The sequence below is a fragment of the Hoplias malabaricus genome, chromosome 9 (assembly GCF_029633855.1).
Source record: "Hoplias malabaricus isolate fHopMal1 chromosome 9, fHopMal1.hap1, whole genome shotgun sequence".
NCBI lineage: Eukaryota > Metazoa > Chordata > Actinopteri > Characiformes > Erythrinidae > Hoplias > Hoplias malabaricus.
The window spans coordinates 35,191,651-35,209,754 of record NC_089808.1 but is presented as its reverse complement, the minus strand read 5'-3'; the positions used below and the strand labels follow the sequence as shown (position 1 = coordinate 35,209,754).

The 18,104-nt window shown below is 43.4% G+C and overlaps 1 protein-coding gene across 1 annotated transcript; it reads right to left on the bottom strand.

The window, feature by feature from the left end:
• Positions 1-767: 767 nt before the first annotated feature.
• Positions 768-16,381, bottom strand: nfx1 (nuclear transcription factor, X-box binding 1). The gene is made up of 24 exons (XM_066681655.1): positions 16,232-16,381; positions 13,187-14,161; positions 12,808-12,969; positions 11,432-11,509; positions 10,898-11,003; positions 10,276-10,347; positions 10,043-10,182; positions 9,305-9,404; positions 8,795-9,012; positions 7,861-7,958; positions 7,729-7,759; positions 7,562-7,644; positions 7,345-7,453; positions 7,098-7,217; positions 6,734-6,813; positions 5,779-6,009; positions 4,027-4,100; positions 3,734-3,832; positions 3,510-3,551; positions 3,248-3,346; positions 2,285-2,351; positions 1,907-2,052; positions 1,365-1,469; positions 768-1,089 (listed from the first exon to the last, which is right to left on the bottom strand). The coding sequence occupies exons 1-24, from the start codon at positions 16,251-16,253 to the stop codon at positions 1,020-1,022; spliced, it is 3,327 nt and encodes a 1,108-aa protein (XP_066537752.1). The 5' UTR covers positions 16,254-16,381; the 3' UTR covers positions 768-1,019.
• Between the last annotated feature and the right edge of the window lie 1,723 nt (positions 16,382-18,104).

Here is an 18,104-nt window from a genome sequence, read left to right as displayed (position 1 = left end):
AACTGGAGGCACATGGGATAAACCACTGTACTCTGTAGTGAGTCACATAATCGCCACCTTGTGTTAAATGTTGGAAGTTCTGGTTGAAAATCAGGTTTAAGCATCATATTATATATATATCCCAATAAAGTGTAAAGGTATAGGCTTTAACAAGGAAAAACAAAACTAACTCTGAACATGCTCTGCTTTTGTAAGTGAACAAACTGCGACTAGCTATCCATCCATCCATTATCTGTAAACGCTTATCCAATTCAGGGTCACGGTGGGTCCAGAGCCTACCTGGAATCATGGGGCGCAAGGCGGGAATACACCCTGGAGGGGGCGCCAGTCCTTCACAGGGCAACACACACACACTCTCACATTCACTCACACACACGGACACTTTTGAGTCGCCAATCCACCTACCAACGTGTGTTTTTGGACTGTGGGAGGAAACCAGAGCACCCGGAGGAAACCCACACAGACACAGGGAGAACACACCAAATCCTCACAGACAGTCACCCGGAGGAAACCCACGTGGACATGGGGAGAACACACCACACTCCTCACAGACAGTCACCCGGAGGAAACCCACGTGGACATGGGGAGAACACACCACACTCCTCACAGACAGTCACCCGCAGGAAACCCACGCAGACACAGGGAGAACACACCAACTCCTCACAAACAGTCACCCGGAGGAAACCCACGTAGACACAGGGAGAACACACCACATTCCTCACAGACAGTCACCCGGAGGAAACCCACTCAGACACAGGGAAAACACATCACACTCCTCACAGACAGTCACCCGGAGGAAACCCCCACAGACACAGGGAGAACACACCAAATCCTCACAGACAGTCACTCGGAGCAGGACTAGAACCCACAACCTCCAGGTCCCTGGAGCTGTGTGACTGCGACACCTACCTGCGACAAGCTACTATTTTAAAAAAGACAAGACATTGTGCGCCCATGTTCTATGCACTGTGTGCCCACTCTTTATTTGATCTCATTAGTGTCTAGAACAGCAATGATAATCAATCCTGAACATCAAAATAATCAATAGACTCTTCTCTACTATGCCTCCGCCAGTTGTTACCATCAGCCCTGAAAAACAAAAAATATTCAGTATTAAAATTACAATAGAAAACACGTCTAAATCTTGAAAGCTCTGTAAATGCTATTAACCTCTTTTTTGGATGCAGTTGAATTCACTGCGCTTCATTTCATGACACTTGGTCAAAACTACTAGGGATATAATCTTGTTCCATTAATGTACATTAATGTTTATTCCTTCATTTCTAAACCAACAATATGTACTTTCTGGCAAGACTCTGAATCTACTCCACAGCTCTGTAGGAAAAATAGAAGAGGGCACTGACTTGCTGTGGTATTGTTTGAAATGGGCGATAGGTGGTGGAGCCCTGGCAGCGGTCTCTCTCTCAATCAGGGCAGTCAGAGTGGAGTTCGGGCACACAGATTTCCCCCTAGACACAAAATACACCAACAGACCACAGGAATGTTAACAGTGCATGTAAACCTATGGATGTTTCCATTAAGCTGTCAAACTTATTTCATTAAAAAATAAAAACAGCTAGTATAAATTTGCCTGTGCATTTTTATAAAAAATTCCAGAAATTAGGTCACAGTGATCCACCCAACAGCTGTCCATCTACGTCCGGCCAAAAAGAAAAAAAAACAGTTAATTTGTTTATCATTTGGGAGAGCCGAGTGGATAACCACGCTGCCTTTCACGTCAGGCAATTTCCACTTAAAGCAGAAACAACGTGCAATATCTATAAGATTCTTTGGACATGGTTCCAAACGTAGGATTAACTTACCTTTGTAACAGCAGCAAATAACTAAAGCTCTAGCAAATTAACAACTTGCACAGTTCTGATCAAAAGAAACATTTATCTCTGACCTGGTGGCTGTGATGACCACGTTGCGTTTGGGTTCACTATCATAGCTGACGCTTTCTACTCCGTACACTTCAGCAAGCTCGTGGAGGATCCTCCGCTGCTCGCGCCTCATCGGCGGGAAACAGTGACTTTTCTTTGGCTGTTTTCCCTGGAGAACACAGGCAAAATAAAACATGCATTCATGCTAATGACACGGGGACTCGCTCTACGGAGCACAATAAAGGGTCATTTTAAATCTTCATCTAGTGTGAAGAAGTGAACAGCAATAAATAAATGATAGATTTGGCTATTTTTGGTCACAGCACTGCTCCTTTCAACACCGCCATTTAAAATATTTTAAGAAGCTTTCAGAAAGCCTCAGTGAAGATTATGTTCATTACCTTGTTCACGAGTTCAACCAGGTTCTTGATCTCCTCTTCCACTTCACTGACAAATTTGAAGTCTTTTCTGTGTAAAAGAAGAACAACTATTTCACAAAGATCAATGTATCAGTTCATTCTGAGTAAAGCAGACACAACAGACCTTTAGATCATTTGCCTTACATTTTTTCCCCATTTTCTGCTCATAGAATTTAGATTTTTAATACAAGCAATGAGACTTAATATCTGCTGCTGTTCAAAATATTACACAAAGCCTTCATATTTAAAATCATACTAACGAACTTTCCAAGATACGAACCGGGCTTCTGAATATTTTTTGCCTCCACCGACGAACCACGACTCTAGAAACGAACCCGAGCCGGCGGCTGGAAATGGCCACTGACCCCAATAGGCGAGTCTCCCAGCGCCCAGACTTGAGTGAGCTTTTAAGATTAGCAAATTGTAGCTTTAGCAATTTAGCATTAGTGTAAATAGCAGACGTCGAAATTCGTGCTAAGTTAAGCCGTATCTACGCTTCGTCTCCCCACATTCACCGCCTACTCTCCGTTATTCCACCCACCTCCCGTCATACAGCCAGTGCCTGTGTTACTCCTCCAGCCAGTCGTCACGTCTTCAAGGTAGCGATGTGTAACCACTTAAAACTTTATTATTTCTTTTTTATTACTGTTACCACTGTATTCCTTTTTTATTTTTAGTAACGCTACATGTATTTTTTTACTAATTTGAGAGTGTTGTAAACATATATCAGTGCAGAAAGGGTGACTTTCGGGATGGGGGCTGGAACGCATTAATTGCTTTTCCATTATTTTAAATGGGGAAAATTGACTCGAGAAACGAACTTTTCCACTTACCAACCGGGTCACGGAACAGATCAAGTTCGTAGGTAGAGGTTCCACTGTATTCAATTTCAAATGTGACATATTTGGGACTAACATTTATTTCAAACCAAATCTCAAAACGAACCTGGCATCCTCCTTCAGAGAGTCGCTGTATTTGCACGAGGAGGGTTTGGTGTTAAAAGGATCAGCTGACTGATCAATCTGCAGGGCTTCAGCCAGACGCCTGGAACACACACACACACACACACACACACACACACACGTCACGTCACGTCACATAACCTCCCCATTAATAGAAATGATCAGATTATGATGCAAAAATTACTTAACAACATTGAATAAAAGACACTTTGTATAACTAATGAGACAAAGAATAACAGGCTCACCGATTCCTCTCTAGTGTAGCACATTCTTGATCACATTCCAACCTTTGAAAGATAGAGGGCAAACAAATAACAGTTTTTAATGAGCAAGGAGCAGGAATTGTTTAGTGTCTGTTGCCCCCTGCTGTCCATAAAAAATACAACAGTCTTACACTTGAGAAGTGCTTTAAATCTAAGAAGCAGGGAATAAGTAATAAATGGAAATCAAATCAATATTTGGACATTACTTTGCCGGTTTCTGCTCCTTCTTTGTGAGTTGACAGATGTCAACAGACTCTCCCAGCTGCATATCTGACAGCTTACTTGCCATGGCAATTGCTGTATACCTGCTTTCCAAATACACAAAGTAAATAAGGAATGTACAGTGCTACACTGACAAATACTATTCAATCTTCACCGCAGTGGTGATTAAACCTCAAAGCCAGTCATACGATAGCAATTTCATAACTGTTTAACCTTGTAAATCTTATCCTGCTGATAGAGTGATATAGCGGCGAGTGAGTGAATGGGACCTACTGACCTCTGGTACGAATTAGCTGCTTCAGAGCAGGGCATGGTCTCCTTCCTGCGGCCGCAGTCACACTGCATGGACACCTGGTCAAATAAAATAAGTTCTAAGAAAGAAGGTATTCTCCTAAATTCATTCATTCCTTATCTGTAACCCTTATCCAGTTCAGGGTCGCGGTGGGTCCAGAGCCTACCTGGAATCATTGGGCGCAAGGCGGGAATACACCCTGGAGGGGGCGCCAGTCCTTCACAGGGCAACACAGACACACACACACACACATTCACTCACACACTCACACCTACGGACACTTTTGAGTCGCCCATCCACCTACCAACATGTGTTTTTGGACTGTGGGAGGAAACCCACACAGACACAGAGAGAACACACCACACTCCTCACAGACAGTCACCCGGAGCGGAAATCGAACCCACAACCTCCAGGCCCCCGGAGCTGTGTGACTGCGACACCTACCTGCTGCGCCACCGTGCCGCCCTATTCTCCTAAATGTAGGTCTTAAATCTGTTGAGATTTTAATATTAAACATTTAGGGGTGGATTCCCAGACTGGGATTAAGCCTAGTCCTGGAATGCACAGCATGTTGGATTGTGATTTTCCACTGAAAGGCAGATATAGTCCAGGACTGGGCTTAATCCTTGTCTGAGACACCAACCTACAGAGCCTGTTAACACTGTGCATTACATAGTGTCTCGCAGCTGCTTCGATTTGGGCAGCAGTCAGCTCCAACACAGCCCAGAGGACATTTTAGAAACTACGGGACTGGATCTTTATGTTAATTTGTGGTGAGTGCAGCCACTGATTCAGAGGAAAAATATCACACACCAGCGTCCGGCCATAGGGGTAGAAGAAGGAGTCACAGTTAAACTGTTACCTTTCCACAGGAACAAACTGCAGCGTCATGTCCCAGATTTGCTCTCAGCAAAGAGGCTTACGCAACTGACTTTCAAAATGTGTTCCATTTACAAGGATCAGCCAAAACATTACGACCACTTCATTGTTTCTTCTCTCACTGTCCATTCTCTCAGCGCCACTGACCACAAAGGAGCACTTTGTAGATCTACAATTTTGGGGGTTTTTTTTGCCCCCTTTCACCCTGTTTTTCCAAATGTTCAGGACCCACACAAGACCACCACAGTGCAGGTATTATCTGGGTGGTGAATGGGTGGTTAGTGTTGGGATGTGCTGTAATGATGTGAGTGGATCAGACACAGCAGTGCTGCTGGAGTTTTTAAGCACTTCAGTGTCACTGCTGAACTGAGAGTGGTCCACCAACAACGGGCAGCTTCCAGTTACCACTGACGAAGGACACACCCAAATCATACCAGCTCTGTGGGGGTTCTGGTCCACTGAAGGACAGGATGAAAGGGGGAAACAGTATGCAAAGCAATGGATGAACTACAGCCTGTAATTGTAGTAAAACAAAGTGTTTTTGTATGGTCAGTGGAGCTCAGAGTGTAGAAACAAGGAGGTGGTGCTATTGTTATGGCTGATTAGTGTATACATGTCGTAAATGTGGTTTAGGTCAGTTTTAAACCAGCTCAGTGATCAGTGAATGTGGTCTGAGTGTTCAGACCTGACCTTTCATCTGGTCAAGTGAAATCCGAATGTAATCTGAACACGGAAAACATATTTTAATGCATGGTGTGATCAGGTTCTCAACATTTTTAAATTGCACACCTTAACACTGAATCTAAAAAAAGTGTTGCTACTTTTAAGCACCAGTCAGAAGGATCTGATGCTCTGTACCTTGGCAGTGCAGGTGGTCCGTGGGCAGGGGGTTCCAACGTGACATGGTGCAGTACAGGGATGTCCACATTCAGGCCTGGGGTGAGGACAAGGCTGTTTACACTCTCCTTCTGCATTACACTCCCCACGGTGGCAGATCCTCTTACAGCGATGGGAGCCACAAGGCAGCGGCTTATTGCACACTAAACCACAGGAGATGTCTTGCAGGTGGCATGGGATATTACTTCTTTGCTGTGGGGAGCGAATGGAGGAAAAAAAAAAAAAAAGAGGAAGAAGATTGGAAAATAGCATCTTGACTTAATTTCACTTTAAATCTTCTCATATTTAAAATAAGTAAAAATTCAGAGGGTTAAGAAAACTATTTACTTTTATTACAAGCATAAGTCTGTTTCAAAACACGCTTCTGGCCATGTACTTCTACATCAAAAGACTAATGGCACTTTTCCACTGCGTGGGATCAGCTCGACTCGCAACCCCCACTGTAAAGTTAGGCGCTCTTTACTCGCTGTGTATTGGCGTGTTTTTAGTTTTTGGGACTGAACACAACTCCCCAGTTCTCACAGATCAGTTTTACTTGTGGCACGTTCGGCTTTCGCTAGAGATTTTCGTTGGACATTGGCCCAAATATAAATCTCTTCAAAACACCTCAGGGTAATGTTATGAGCTGCTGTTGTGAGTCTGATAAAACTAAATGTGAAAGCTACCATGAATTCAGAGATTTTACAAGTGGAAGTTTTGTGCTGGAGCTCTGCATTTCATGATGGAGTAACAGGTCCCTGGCCAATCAGCGCTCTGCAGGGTTTACACGGCACGGTTTAGTACCTACTCGACTTGGTTGGACTGAAAAAGTACCAGATTTGGCCAAAAGAGCCAAGCTGAGCTGAGCCGAGTCAAGACGTGTAGGTTCCATGCAGTGGAAAAGCACCATAACATAATCAGAAGGGTGCTTCATTACCTCATGATTTCCCATGCACCATTTCTTTGTGAGGTAGGTACAGGGAGGACATCTGTCATCACTGTGGCATGAATGGAAAACTGCAATGGAAGCATTCAGGTTGAACATCATTACTCCTATTATTATTACATATACACTATAGGGCAGTTTGTGGGATGTCTAACTTTTCAGAATAACTGAGCAGGTTTTCAGCTTGTGGGAATAAAGACATTCCTGTGTTGTGATGCACACACACACACACACACACACACACAAGTGCTGTAGTTGGAACTGGGCATTTCTGAATGTGAAGCAAGGTCTTTCCACACTTTTCTCAGGCAGTGTATACAAGGTACTTTTTGCTTAAACACACTAGTGTTTCTACCTGGGTGATCGCAGTCATGCTGGCGGGTGCAAGGCTGTTTGCACTCTGGAGGTTTGGTGCCACAAGGAACAGGAGGATACATCACCGTCTCACCACAGTAGCAGGTCAACTCATCAAAACCTACAGAGCAAATAAATCCACACTTAGTTCCACAAAAGCACTAACATTTTACCTAGAGAAAAAACAATAAAGACTTGTGAGGACAGAATGCGAGACCTGGATGTTGTTTTGAGGGAAAAACACTCACTTGTCTGCCAGCAGGGCTGGCAGTGTCCACGATGACAAAGCTCCTGACACCGGTGTAGACCGCAGTTGAGCTTGTAGCCACAAATTAGAGTGCATTTATGCTCAACATCCTGAGAGAGACAGAGAGAGAGTTTTGAAATACAGTGAGTTCCATTAAGATTTTGATATTATACACTTTATGGTTTGGTCTTATAAAGATTCCAGGATTGTTTGCGTACCACGCAGCACATCTCTCCACACTTGTGCCTTCCACAAGAGCGTTTCTTACTGCAGCGTCTCTCGCAGGTAAACAGCAACTCTTCTACAGAGGACAGAAACACAGCCTGATATTGTTTTTTTTCCATTAATAGAGCTAATATAATAACAATAACAAATCATTCCTCACCTTCATGCTGAATTTGTGCACATGGAACTTCCTGATAAAAAGATCATGTATTATATGGTCAGTAGTTCTGTGAATCAGTAGTCATTTTTACCATGCACTAGTCACATAAGCAATGCTAGCCGGCTAGCTAACCTTGGTCTTGCTTCCACATCTGCATTTAATAGTGGAGGTGAGAGAACAGGGGCCACAGCTGTCCTCATGGCAAAGTTTATCACAGAGATGAATCGTGTCTGAAAGAGAGAATGAGAGAAAACTTTGGGGTGACACTCCTGATACAAACAAAATGGCATTTTACATGATGCTTTAACAAGTAATGGTCCCTTGCTTATACATAGGAGCACACCCTCTTCTTATCTAAACTGCAATAGAGAGGCACATTTAGACATCTTAACAGAACCTTCCTCCTGATCGTAGGTCTTATATTTTGTGACAATAACTCCAGCACTTTTGATTCATTCATTCATTCATTCATTATCTGTAAAAGCTTATCCAATTCAGGGTCGCGGTGGGTCCAGAGCCTACCTGGAATCATTGGGCACAAGGCAGGAATACACCCTGGAGGGGGCACCAGTCCTTCACAGGGCAACACAGACACACTCACACCTACGGACACTTTGGAGTTGCCAATCCACCTAGCAACGTGTGTTTTTAGACTGTGGGAGGAAACTGCAGCACCCAGAGGAAACCCACACAGACACAGAGAGAACACACCAACTCCTCACAGACAGTCACCCAGAGCAGGAATCGAACCCACAACCCTGGTCCCTGGAGCTGTGTGACTGCGACACTACCTGCTGCACCACCGTGCCAGCCATACCTTTGATTCATTCTGTTTAATTAAATATAACAAAAGTTGAGGAATAAACTAAAGAGAATGCTAAAACAAAGGGCAACACAGAGTAAAAAGTCTCAGAATTTGAAGGTGATCTGTGAGAACCCAAGCATGAAATTGAAAAAAATGCTACTTATTTGATGAATTCCAAAACCAAATTAACTGAACATTAGCAGTTAGGCCACAACAAATATTTAATTCACACACACACACACAGACCCCACAAACACTCACCAGCATCACCGCAAGGCAGTGGCTTGTTGCACACTTTGCCGCAAGATGGTATGGTGTCCGTGCAGCTCCGTCTCTCTGGATAGCCAAGCTCCAGTAGCTTGGCAAGAGCCGTCTGCCCACAGGGACAACTGCGCACAAGCTTTGTTGAACGAGGACATGGCTGGCATTGGCCTGGGTGACACGTCTGCATGCATCGGTGAGCCTGGCAGTCCAGCATCCTGGACATACACACATGGAAAACACAATCTTGAAGAAAAGAGCTTAAGCCAGTAGTTGGTACTTTTCCTCTTCACCAGTCTTTTAGGATCAGAACAGGACACTCCAGAGACTCAGTACTTAGAAAAGATACCATTTTCCTTGTATACCTCTCTAGATGCCTAGAACAATGTTGGAGGTATAATTATGGTCCTTGTCTATTATCCTTTTTACTGAGGTAGGCTGATACACTATACAACAACAGATATGAAGGAGTGTACACAAACTTTTGAAGGTGTAGTGTACATTACTTACTTTCCACAGGGTTTGTTGCAGGTGAAATATCCAGTTCCATCAAAGCTTTTCCGGTCAGTCCCACACGACACCTCCCTGTGCACCACCCCACAGTAGCACACTGCACCACACAGAGAAAATCAGCTGTACAACAAACAATAATGTATCCTCAAGACACGGTTAGAGTCCCACCACAGTTCCTCACTCTCGTAATCACATACATTATGTGTCATATATATATTCACAGAGATCACCGAGTCAACTTAAAGCAACACTAGGTAGTATTTATACCCTACAATAACAGCTTCCAAATCGTTGTGATGCTTCACTGAGCTGTAATAGGGAGAACAGAGCCTCTCTCTTTTGCTACTCAAAGCTCAGCACTGCAGAAACTGTACTATGTAACTATTGGGGGAAGGCAGAAAACAACCACCCTCCCTCCCCCTTTGATTTCAGGACAGTGCTGTAAAAGTGATCTACATTCTGCACCTGTAGGGGGAGCCCAGGAGCAAAAAATACCAAATCCTACCTGGTGTTGCTTTAAGATTTAACCGAATAAGAACGTAGAAGTTTAAGGGTCTGCACAAACACACACACACCACCTCAGAAAGGGCGTTTTAAACAAATCATTAGTTTGATCAGATGTGCTGGGAGCAGTGAGAACAGCGCAGTAGGGAGAGCAACACTGGTGATGTCTGTGTCCCAGTGGCAGGAAATTCTCAGGCAGTAATTCTATCTCTGTAACAGGTAAACATTTACCTTGCTGAACACGGAGCTGGCAGGGTTGGCATAAGCCCTGGTGACAGACCTGAGTACAGCAGTGTTCTGCACAGGTCAGCAAAGCACCACACACCTGTTCACAGCGCAGTGACTCTGTCTGACTGCAGCGCACCTGCTTACTGCACACATTCACACACAGCGCAAACAGAATCAGAAACAAAAGAGCTGGTGAGGTCGCTACATGTTGTATTTGAGGCTAAAATGTATACTACCTTGTTCTTCCACAAATGCAGGACTTGGTGACAAAGGCTGGACACTGTGGACAGGGGCCTGGGTGGCATAAGCTGCAGACAAACGCAGAAAAATGTGAGCCGAAATGTATTATTCTTGATCCTTAAAATACAATCAAACTTCACTAAATGATATTTTAAAAAGTACAGTTGCATCCGTGTGTCTACAACTCTTATTTACATCTCTTTTATAATCATTCCCTCCTTTAATGTACATGCATAATTTCACATTTTTTGTTAAAGGGGACATAATATACCTCTTTTTAAACAAGTTAGAATAGGTCTATGGGCTGTAAAAACATGTTCATGAAGCTCTTTGCACAGAATGAGTCGTTTAAGGGCTCTGTCACTTTTATGCAAATAAGCTGTTGTGATGTCACAATAAGGGAGCTATCCAAACGGCTTGTAGAAGCATATGATCTTTCACTGACTCACAGAAAATGAATGGATGTTTAGTGTTTATAGAAGCAGTAGAGACCCAAGTGGAAATACAAAAGCACTCAAAAAGTGAGTTTTGCGTAATATGTCCCCTTTAATGTTTAATTGTAATTTTGATAGGAGGTGGTGATCGTTATGGGTTGGCTGTGTCAGTGTAGAGACTTGCATGTTGCAGGGGTGATTACAGTCGCTTCCAGCCCTCTTCTTTCCACACATATCACCACAGCTGTGTGGAATCTCACTGCGCTGATACTCTGGATTAGTCACCTTTCCTGTCAATCAATCAATCAATCAATAACAAAAAATAATAACTGGTTAATAACTGGTTATACTGACTTGCTAGTACTAAATGTACACGATGCCTGGTAGGATCAAACCTGTTTCTGTGAGGCCTTTATGGCATTATGTCTAATGAACATCAGTGAGGTCCAGTTAAAGTTACTGAATGAATAATTCTAGACAACAAACAACACTCCAAATCATCCAAAAGTTATTAAGCTCCACAATCCCAGAGAACATAGCTGCCCTGCTCCACAGCACAATGCTAGGAATATTTATACCCCTCCTGCTGTTGCATGGCATTGAGCATAGTGACGGTGGACCTCCTTCAGAACATCTCATTTCCTACTTTTCTATATGTGTGTTTAAGCAGCGTATACAAACTTGTGTTAATATAGTGTATTAAAACAGAAGTTCTTACCACAGAAGCAACTGTAAGAGGTCGGGGCCTTGAATGTCACATTTTGGCATGCAGGACAACGCCAGCCCTCACCACTATCTGCAAAACACAAACACTGTGATAAACAGACAAACATTGCATTAACATTCCTTTTTCATGTTATTTTTTCATCAGATCAAAAACACAAATCATTAATCATATAAGCTTTTTTTATTTCTCGACAAGAAATATTCTTTTCCTACATCAGCTACTCATTTTACAGACTAGTTACAACCCACTTGTTTATGTACACACTGTGTTGGAATCTCATTTCTGAGGGAACCTTTAAATCCTTTCAATTGTTTAATTCGACAGCTCTCTTGTCAGAAGATTGATTCCAAGGCCACAAAGGTCTGTCAGCACTCCCTCTTTACTAATATGCATTTTACATTTGCGCTAGTAGTTCTTTTAGACCTGCAAATTGTAGGGTGGTTTCGTTATTCCTTCCTCAACCTTGAGTGACTCCATGTTTTTATGATCTGGAAAATTATAGGCCATTTGTTTGAATTACTTAATTTGTTGGATAGGGCAGCACGACTGTCTGTGAGGAGTGTGGTGTGTTCTCCCTGTGTCCGTGTGGGTTTCCTCCGGGTGACTGTCTGTGAGGAGTGTGGTGTGTTCTCCCTGTGTCTGTGTGGGTTTCCTCCGGGTGACTGTCTGTGAGGAGTTGGTGTGTTCTCCCTGTGTCTGCGTGGGTTTCCTCTGGGTGACTGTCTGTGAGGAGTTTAGTGTGTTCTCCCTGTGTCTGCGTGGGTTTCCTCTGGGTGACTGTCTGTGAGGAGTGTAGCGTGTTCTCCCTGTGTCCGTGTGGGTTTCCTCTGGGTGACTGTCTGTGAGGAGTTTAGTGTGTTCTCCCTGTGTCTGCGTGGGTTTCCTCCGGGTAACTGTCTGTGAGGAGTTGGTGTGTTCTCCCTGTGTCTGTGTGGGTTTCCTCCGGGTAACTGTCTGTGAGGAGTGTGGTATGTTCTCCCTGTGTCCCCGGAGTGGGAATCGAACCCACAACCTGCAGGCCCCTGGAGCTGTGTGACTGCGACACTACCTGCTGCGCCACCGTGCCGCCCCACACACTATCATTTTTGTCAGAATTTCACATCTGTTTATTGCAAAGTCAAATAAATTAAAAAAATAAAGTATTATGAACGAATGAACAAATGGATGAATGCTTAAAAAATATTGCCACCACCTAGAACAGAAAATGCAAAAAATAGAAATACTATGTTTTATGTTACAATTGCTTATGTTGTTTTCAAGGATTATTAAAATTAAAATTTTTGGGACTACTGTATAGAATAATTGAGCTCAGGTATTCAGTAAAGAAAGCTGTAGGGTTTTGCTGTCCCCGTGCTGTAATACTCTACCGTCAGCCTGAGAGGCAGGGGAGCGGGCCCACTTCTTGATGCAGTTCAGGTGGAAGACATGGTAGCAGCTCTGACAGCTCCAAACAGGCGCCATGACACGAATCACATCACAGCACACCATACACTCGTATTTCTCTTCTGTCAGTTGTTCAATCAGACATCCTGAACACACACAGTGTTCCAATTAGTGAACAACACATCACTTTTATACTGCAAGCGTAATTCGTAATTTTACGAATTCTACAAATTTTACTACAGCCCACAAGAATTCACAGCGGTGGAGACACTAAACTGTAGACAATCCACATTCAAGGCAGGATGTGTGTCTTTAACAGTCGGATACGCTGCTCTGTAGAATAACAAAACTTCTGTCTCTCACCTGTCTGAGTTTCTTTGCTCTTAGGGACCTCTACTCGCTTCACTGGCCCAGTCCTTCTCTCAGCTCCTCCTCCTCCTCTTCTTTGTCCCTGCTCCTGCATTCGTGGCCTTTTCCCCTGATCTCTTCCACTTCCACCTCTCCGAAAAGCTTCTTCTTTCCCTCCTCTGCTGTTTTCTTCCTTCTGTTCTCCTTCCTCTCCACCCATGTGGGGTGTCTCTCTCTCTCTCCAGTTGCTGTGGTCACTAGGATGAAAGGAAGGGCCTTTCTTTCTGGGGTTCTGTTGCCTTCCCCCTCCTCCTCCTCCACCTCCACCTCCTCTTCTCCATCCTACTTGGTTTCTTTGCTCCTGCTCCAATTCTAGATGTTCAACTGATGCTTGATTTGTACCATGTTCTCTAGCTGCTGCAACATTCTCCTGATTTGTCTCTTTGTCTCTGGGTAAAGGACCCCTTAGCCTTTCAACTCTGCCCCTCCTCGTCTTCTTTGGCCATGTATCTCTAGGAACAGCATGATGATCTGCTGTAGAGGTGCCTCCAGGTTGTCCGGGCTGGTTCTCTGTGTTTCTAGCTCTGTAAACAGGTGGGGTGTTGGGTCTTTGACTGCGAACTGGGCCATGGTCCCATCCTGAGTGGCCATTGTCAACTCCAGCCCTCGGCCATCTTGGACCTTGGTTCCAGCGGTCATTATTACGGCTGTTGTCACCTCCACGGCCCCCTCTACCCCTCCAACCTCTTATCCCATGCCTGGTAGAGGAGATGTCATCTGGAAGAGCCGTGTTGTCATTATGTTCGTGTGGCTCCTTGGCATGTCCCTCTGCATTAGCTTGCCTTGAACTTGGATGGGGTCTATCGTGAATACCCAACCTGCGATTGCGGTCAAGCCATGGACGACCTCTACTGGACTGTGGCTGGTTGTGTCTTTCTCCTGTAGAGGCAGGAGCTGATGCTCCAGAAGCTGAACTCAAATTGACAGTGTCTGTATATTTTAAAAAAATAATAAACAAATAAATGTATCATTTAGTACAAGGCTCAACTGTCCATAATCCTACATTGTAACTGCATGCGATCTAATTTCACTGGCTAGGTTCAACTAACTTATTAAACCTGCACTGCACCGGGACCCCCATTCACTCCTGGTCATTTCATGAGTGTTGAGTATCAGGATTATATCTGGACAGAGATTATCCACATAATATGCAAGTGTAAATGCAGTCAATATTTGGGAATTGATACACGTTGTTGTAGTTTTGCAACTGGGATTCTTGCCCATTCTTTCTGTATAGAAGGCTTGAACTTCTCAACAGTCTGTGTTCACCATTGTCTTGATACTCTACTTCATGGTGCACCATACATTTTCAGGAGGAAACCGATCTGGACTGAAATAGACGTAGACTTCCTGGGCAAAGATGGTGTTTTTATGCCTGTACATGTCACACCAAAATACCTGCATCAATGGCACCTTCACAAACATGAAAATCACACATGCCATGGAGGATACCAACGCACTTTTCATTGGTAACCATCTGGATGTGGACTCGTCTGACCGCAGAACACCTTTCCACTGCCTTTTTCTCAATCTCAGATGACGTCCCGAGAACTTACTGGTATTTCCGAACACAATTTTAACATGGCTGCCTCTTTGCAAAACAGTTTCAGGTATTTTTTGATGCAGTGGCAGGCCGCGTTAGGTGACCACCTGAGGGCTTGATAGTCTCAAACATTCAGCAGCAGTTTCCAACCCTGTCCTTTACCCTCTGAGATCTTCCATGACTCTCTGAATCTCTTTATGAACTACAAATTTAATCTAATTTATTGAAGAAATACAGGTGGTGAAATACTTTGCACCTAGAAATCTTGCTCTGGAGAAACACTAGCTTTAAACTGACTGACAGTACTCTCACGAAGTTTGGCACCAAGTGGTGGACCACCACCTATCCTTGCTTGCAAAGACTAAGCCTGCGGTGGACACTCCTTTTTCAACTTTCATAATCACCTGCTCAAAATGGAATGTCTCACACTTGTGTAAACTGAAAATTCGTTTAATTTTTCACTCATTTTACACCTGTTTTAACTTGGGCCTTCAAGCAGAGACATGTTTGTAGGCATATTGCAATAGGAGTATGGTGCAATATAATGGTGTATGATATTCTGTCCATATTGTCAAGACCTATAGGTCAAAGACCAGCTTAAGTGCTTGGTGTTTATCACCTCATCCTATCATTTTACCCTGACATCATCAGCTAAGTTAGGCCCGAAGCCTAAAACCATTGCTGAATATGTAAAAATGTCCTATTACAGTTTTACCAAAGAACTAAATAGCTAGTTATATCGCTGCTGAACTGTGATATAATGAGCAGTTGCTTTGTGTTATATTAGTTTCTGGTTCAAATGACAATAACTGGAAGGTTTAACGCGTTTAAGAGCCAATTTACAGCTATGTGTCTTATATATTTTAGGTATTAACAGAATAAAACCCATTCATTACTTGTTTCTGTCCAGTAATATATCCGGCTCGTGTAGAGAGAGAACTTTATAGGGGATTATCTAAGTTTTGTAGCTAGCAAACTAGCTAAACAGTTACCGTGGCTTAACAAACGGATTTTAAGAGGTTTATATACACCGGCTAATTTCGCCAAAACTTTAACATCAGCTACAGACATTTATAAAGCAAGTGAAATTAAATGTCATGTGTTTAGTTCGCTGGCTGCTATTTTAGCCAACTTGCTAGCTAGCTAACATAACAGTGACCCCGGCTGAATTCCAAATTGCGCCTTACTCCCTGCATAGAGCACAAAATAACGCATACTACTAACTAGATATGTATAAAATGACTGCCACAGAGCCATTTCTATTTAGCCACAAGCTCCATGACTAGATATGTGGCATTTAGTGTGCTATATAAATGCAGAAAATACCCTAGTGCCCTACGAAGTGCACTACGTTCGGAGAATTTGGAGCACGGCCTTCATTACTGCTGCCTGTCACACACACACGACAGCCTGACAGAAAGATGTTGAAAATCATAGGCTTAAAGATGTTTATTTACCTGTCACCGAGGCTTCAGCCATTCGGATACATCCGACAAGACCCCTCTCCGTCTGTTTTAGAGATAGTTCCCCTACTTCAGCCGGAAATGAGTCAATTATATAGAGTTAAAATAAATAAGAGTGGAACGGGGGGAACTGCGACTAGCGGCGCTCAGTGAAAAGGAGGAGGGGGGCGCTGTTTTACAGTCTGCTCTTACCTTACTAACAAATGGACTACAGCTTTTTTTAACCAGCTCTTTTTACACTTCTGTTTATTGTGGCCACAGTGTATTGTCCCAGTAACAAACCGTGACAAAAAGAAGTGCGAGAAATTTTAACACAGCAGCAGATAGACTTTGTTATTCCACAGCTGTTAAAGCTGCACTAGTTTTATCTTAAAATTACAGCTTCAAAATTATTATAATGTATCACTTATCTGTAGTAGGAGAATAGTGCTACTTTTGACTCAGCACTGTAGGAACTGCACTATGTATTTCTGGAAGCAAGCAGGAATCTCTCATCGCTCTCACACCCACTTAATTTCAGGACATTGCTGTGAATTACACTCTGCAACTGTAGGGGGAGCCCAGGAGCAAGAACAACAAACCTTCCCCAATTTTGCTTTAATTTAGAAATGAAAATCTTTTATAATCAATTTTATATTCTGTAGCCACCTCACCCTGAGAGTGCACTAGTCCATCTCACGACACACCCAACTCACCGTCACGCACTCATGCCTGTGAGAAATGAGTGTACCGTCAGTCAGCCAACAGTAACACTAGAGCTCAACACGCTTGGAGGAGAACACTAACTTATTTTAGCTGACATAAGCTCTATTTGGCTGAAGTCACCTAAGGTTTTGGGAAGAATTTGGAGCACCAGGAGTCCAGATAACACTCCAAAATATTCACAGCAGTAGGTTTATTCACTTCCAATATATTAAATATGTCATCAGCATCTCAGGCCTTAAGGAAGGCACAGAGTGATGGATTTCTTAGTAATAGGGAGACAAAATATAACCAATATACCTGATATTGTTTTATGATTCCTGAATGGGCTGACAGTTATAAAACATAATCCATGTATGTATGTCCTGGTCAGTAATGTCGTTACAGATAGTGATGCAGAAGACGTCCAGTTACACCTTTGTTTCAGGAGATGAATCTTCTAGAAGAAGAAATGTCAGATAGGCAGTTGTAAGCTGTGAAGCTGGCCTCGCACTAAACCTTTCAAGCAGTTTCACTGTTAGAAATGTCCATGGCACAATTAAATCATGAAAGTGTTAGCACTTAGAGTTTTTAGCACTTTCATCACCTTAATTGTCTAGTTTAAGGGTCTAGTATCTGGATGGCTCTTTTTAATCTGTCTTTATCTTGTGTTCATATTCCATCATAATATAACATTAATTGTGCTACTGTGAGGGCGGCACTGTGGTGCAGCAGGTAGGTGTCGCAGTCACACAGCTCCAGTGACCTGGAGGTTGTGGGTTTAATTCCCGCTCCAGGTGACTGTCTGTGAGGGGTTGGTGTGTTCTCCCCGTGTCTGTGTGGGTTTCCTCCGGGTGCTCTGGTTTCCTCTCACGGTCCTAAAAACACACATTGGTAGGTGGATTGGTGACTCAAAAGTGTTTGTAGGTGTGAGTGTGTGTGTTGCCCTGTGAAGGACTGGCGCCCCCTCCAGGGTGTATTCCTGCCTTGCGCCCAATGATTCCAGGTAGGTTCTGGACCCACCGTGACCCTGAATTGGATAAGCAGTTGGAGATAATGGATAATGGATGTGTTACTGTGATGAATTGGTCCTCTTGGCTCTTGCAAATAATGACCCTGTGAGACCCTGTCTATCTGTGACTAAACACTTAAAACTCAGTCTTCTGATATGAAGGGGTGTCAGTTT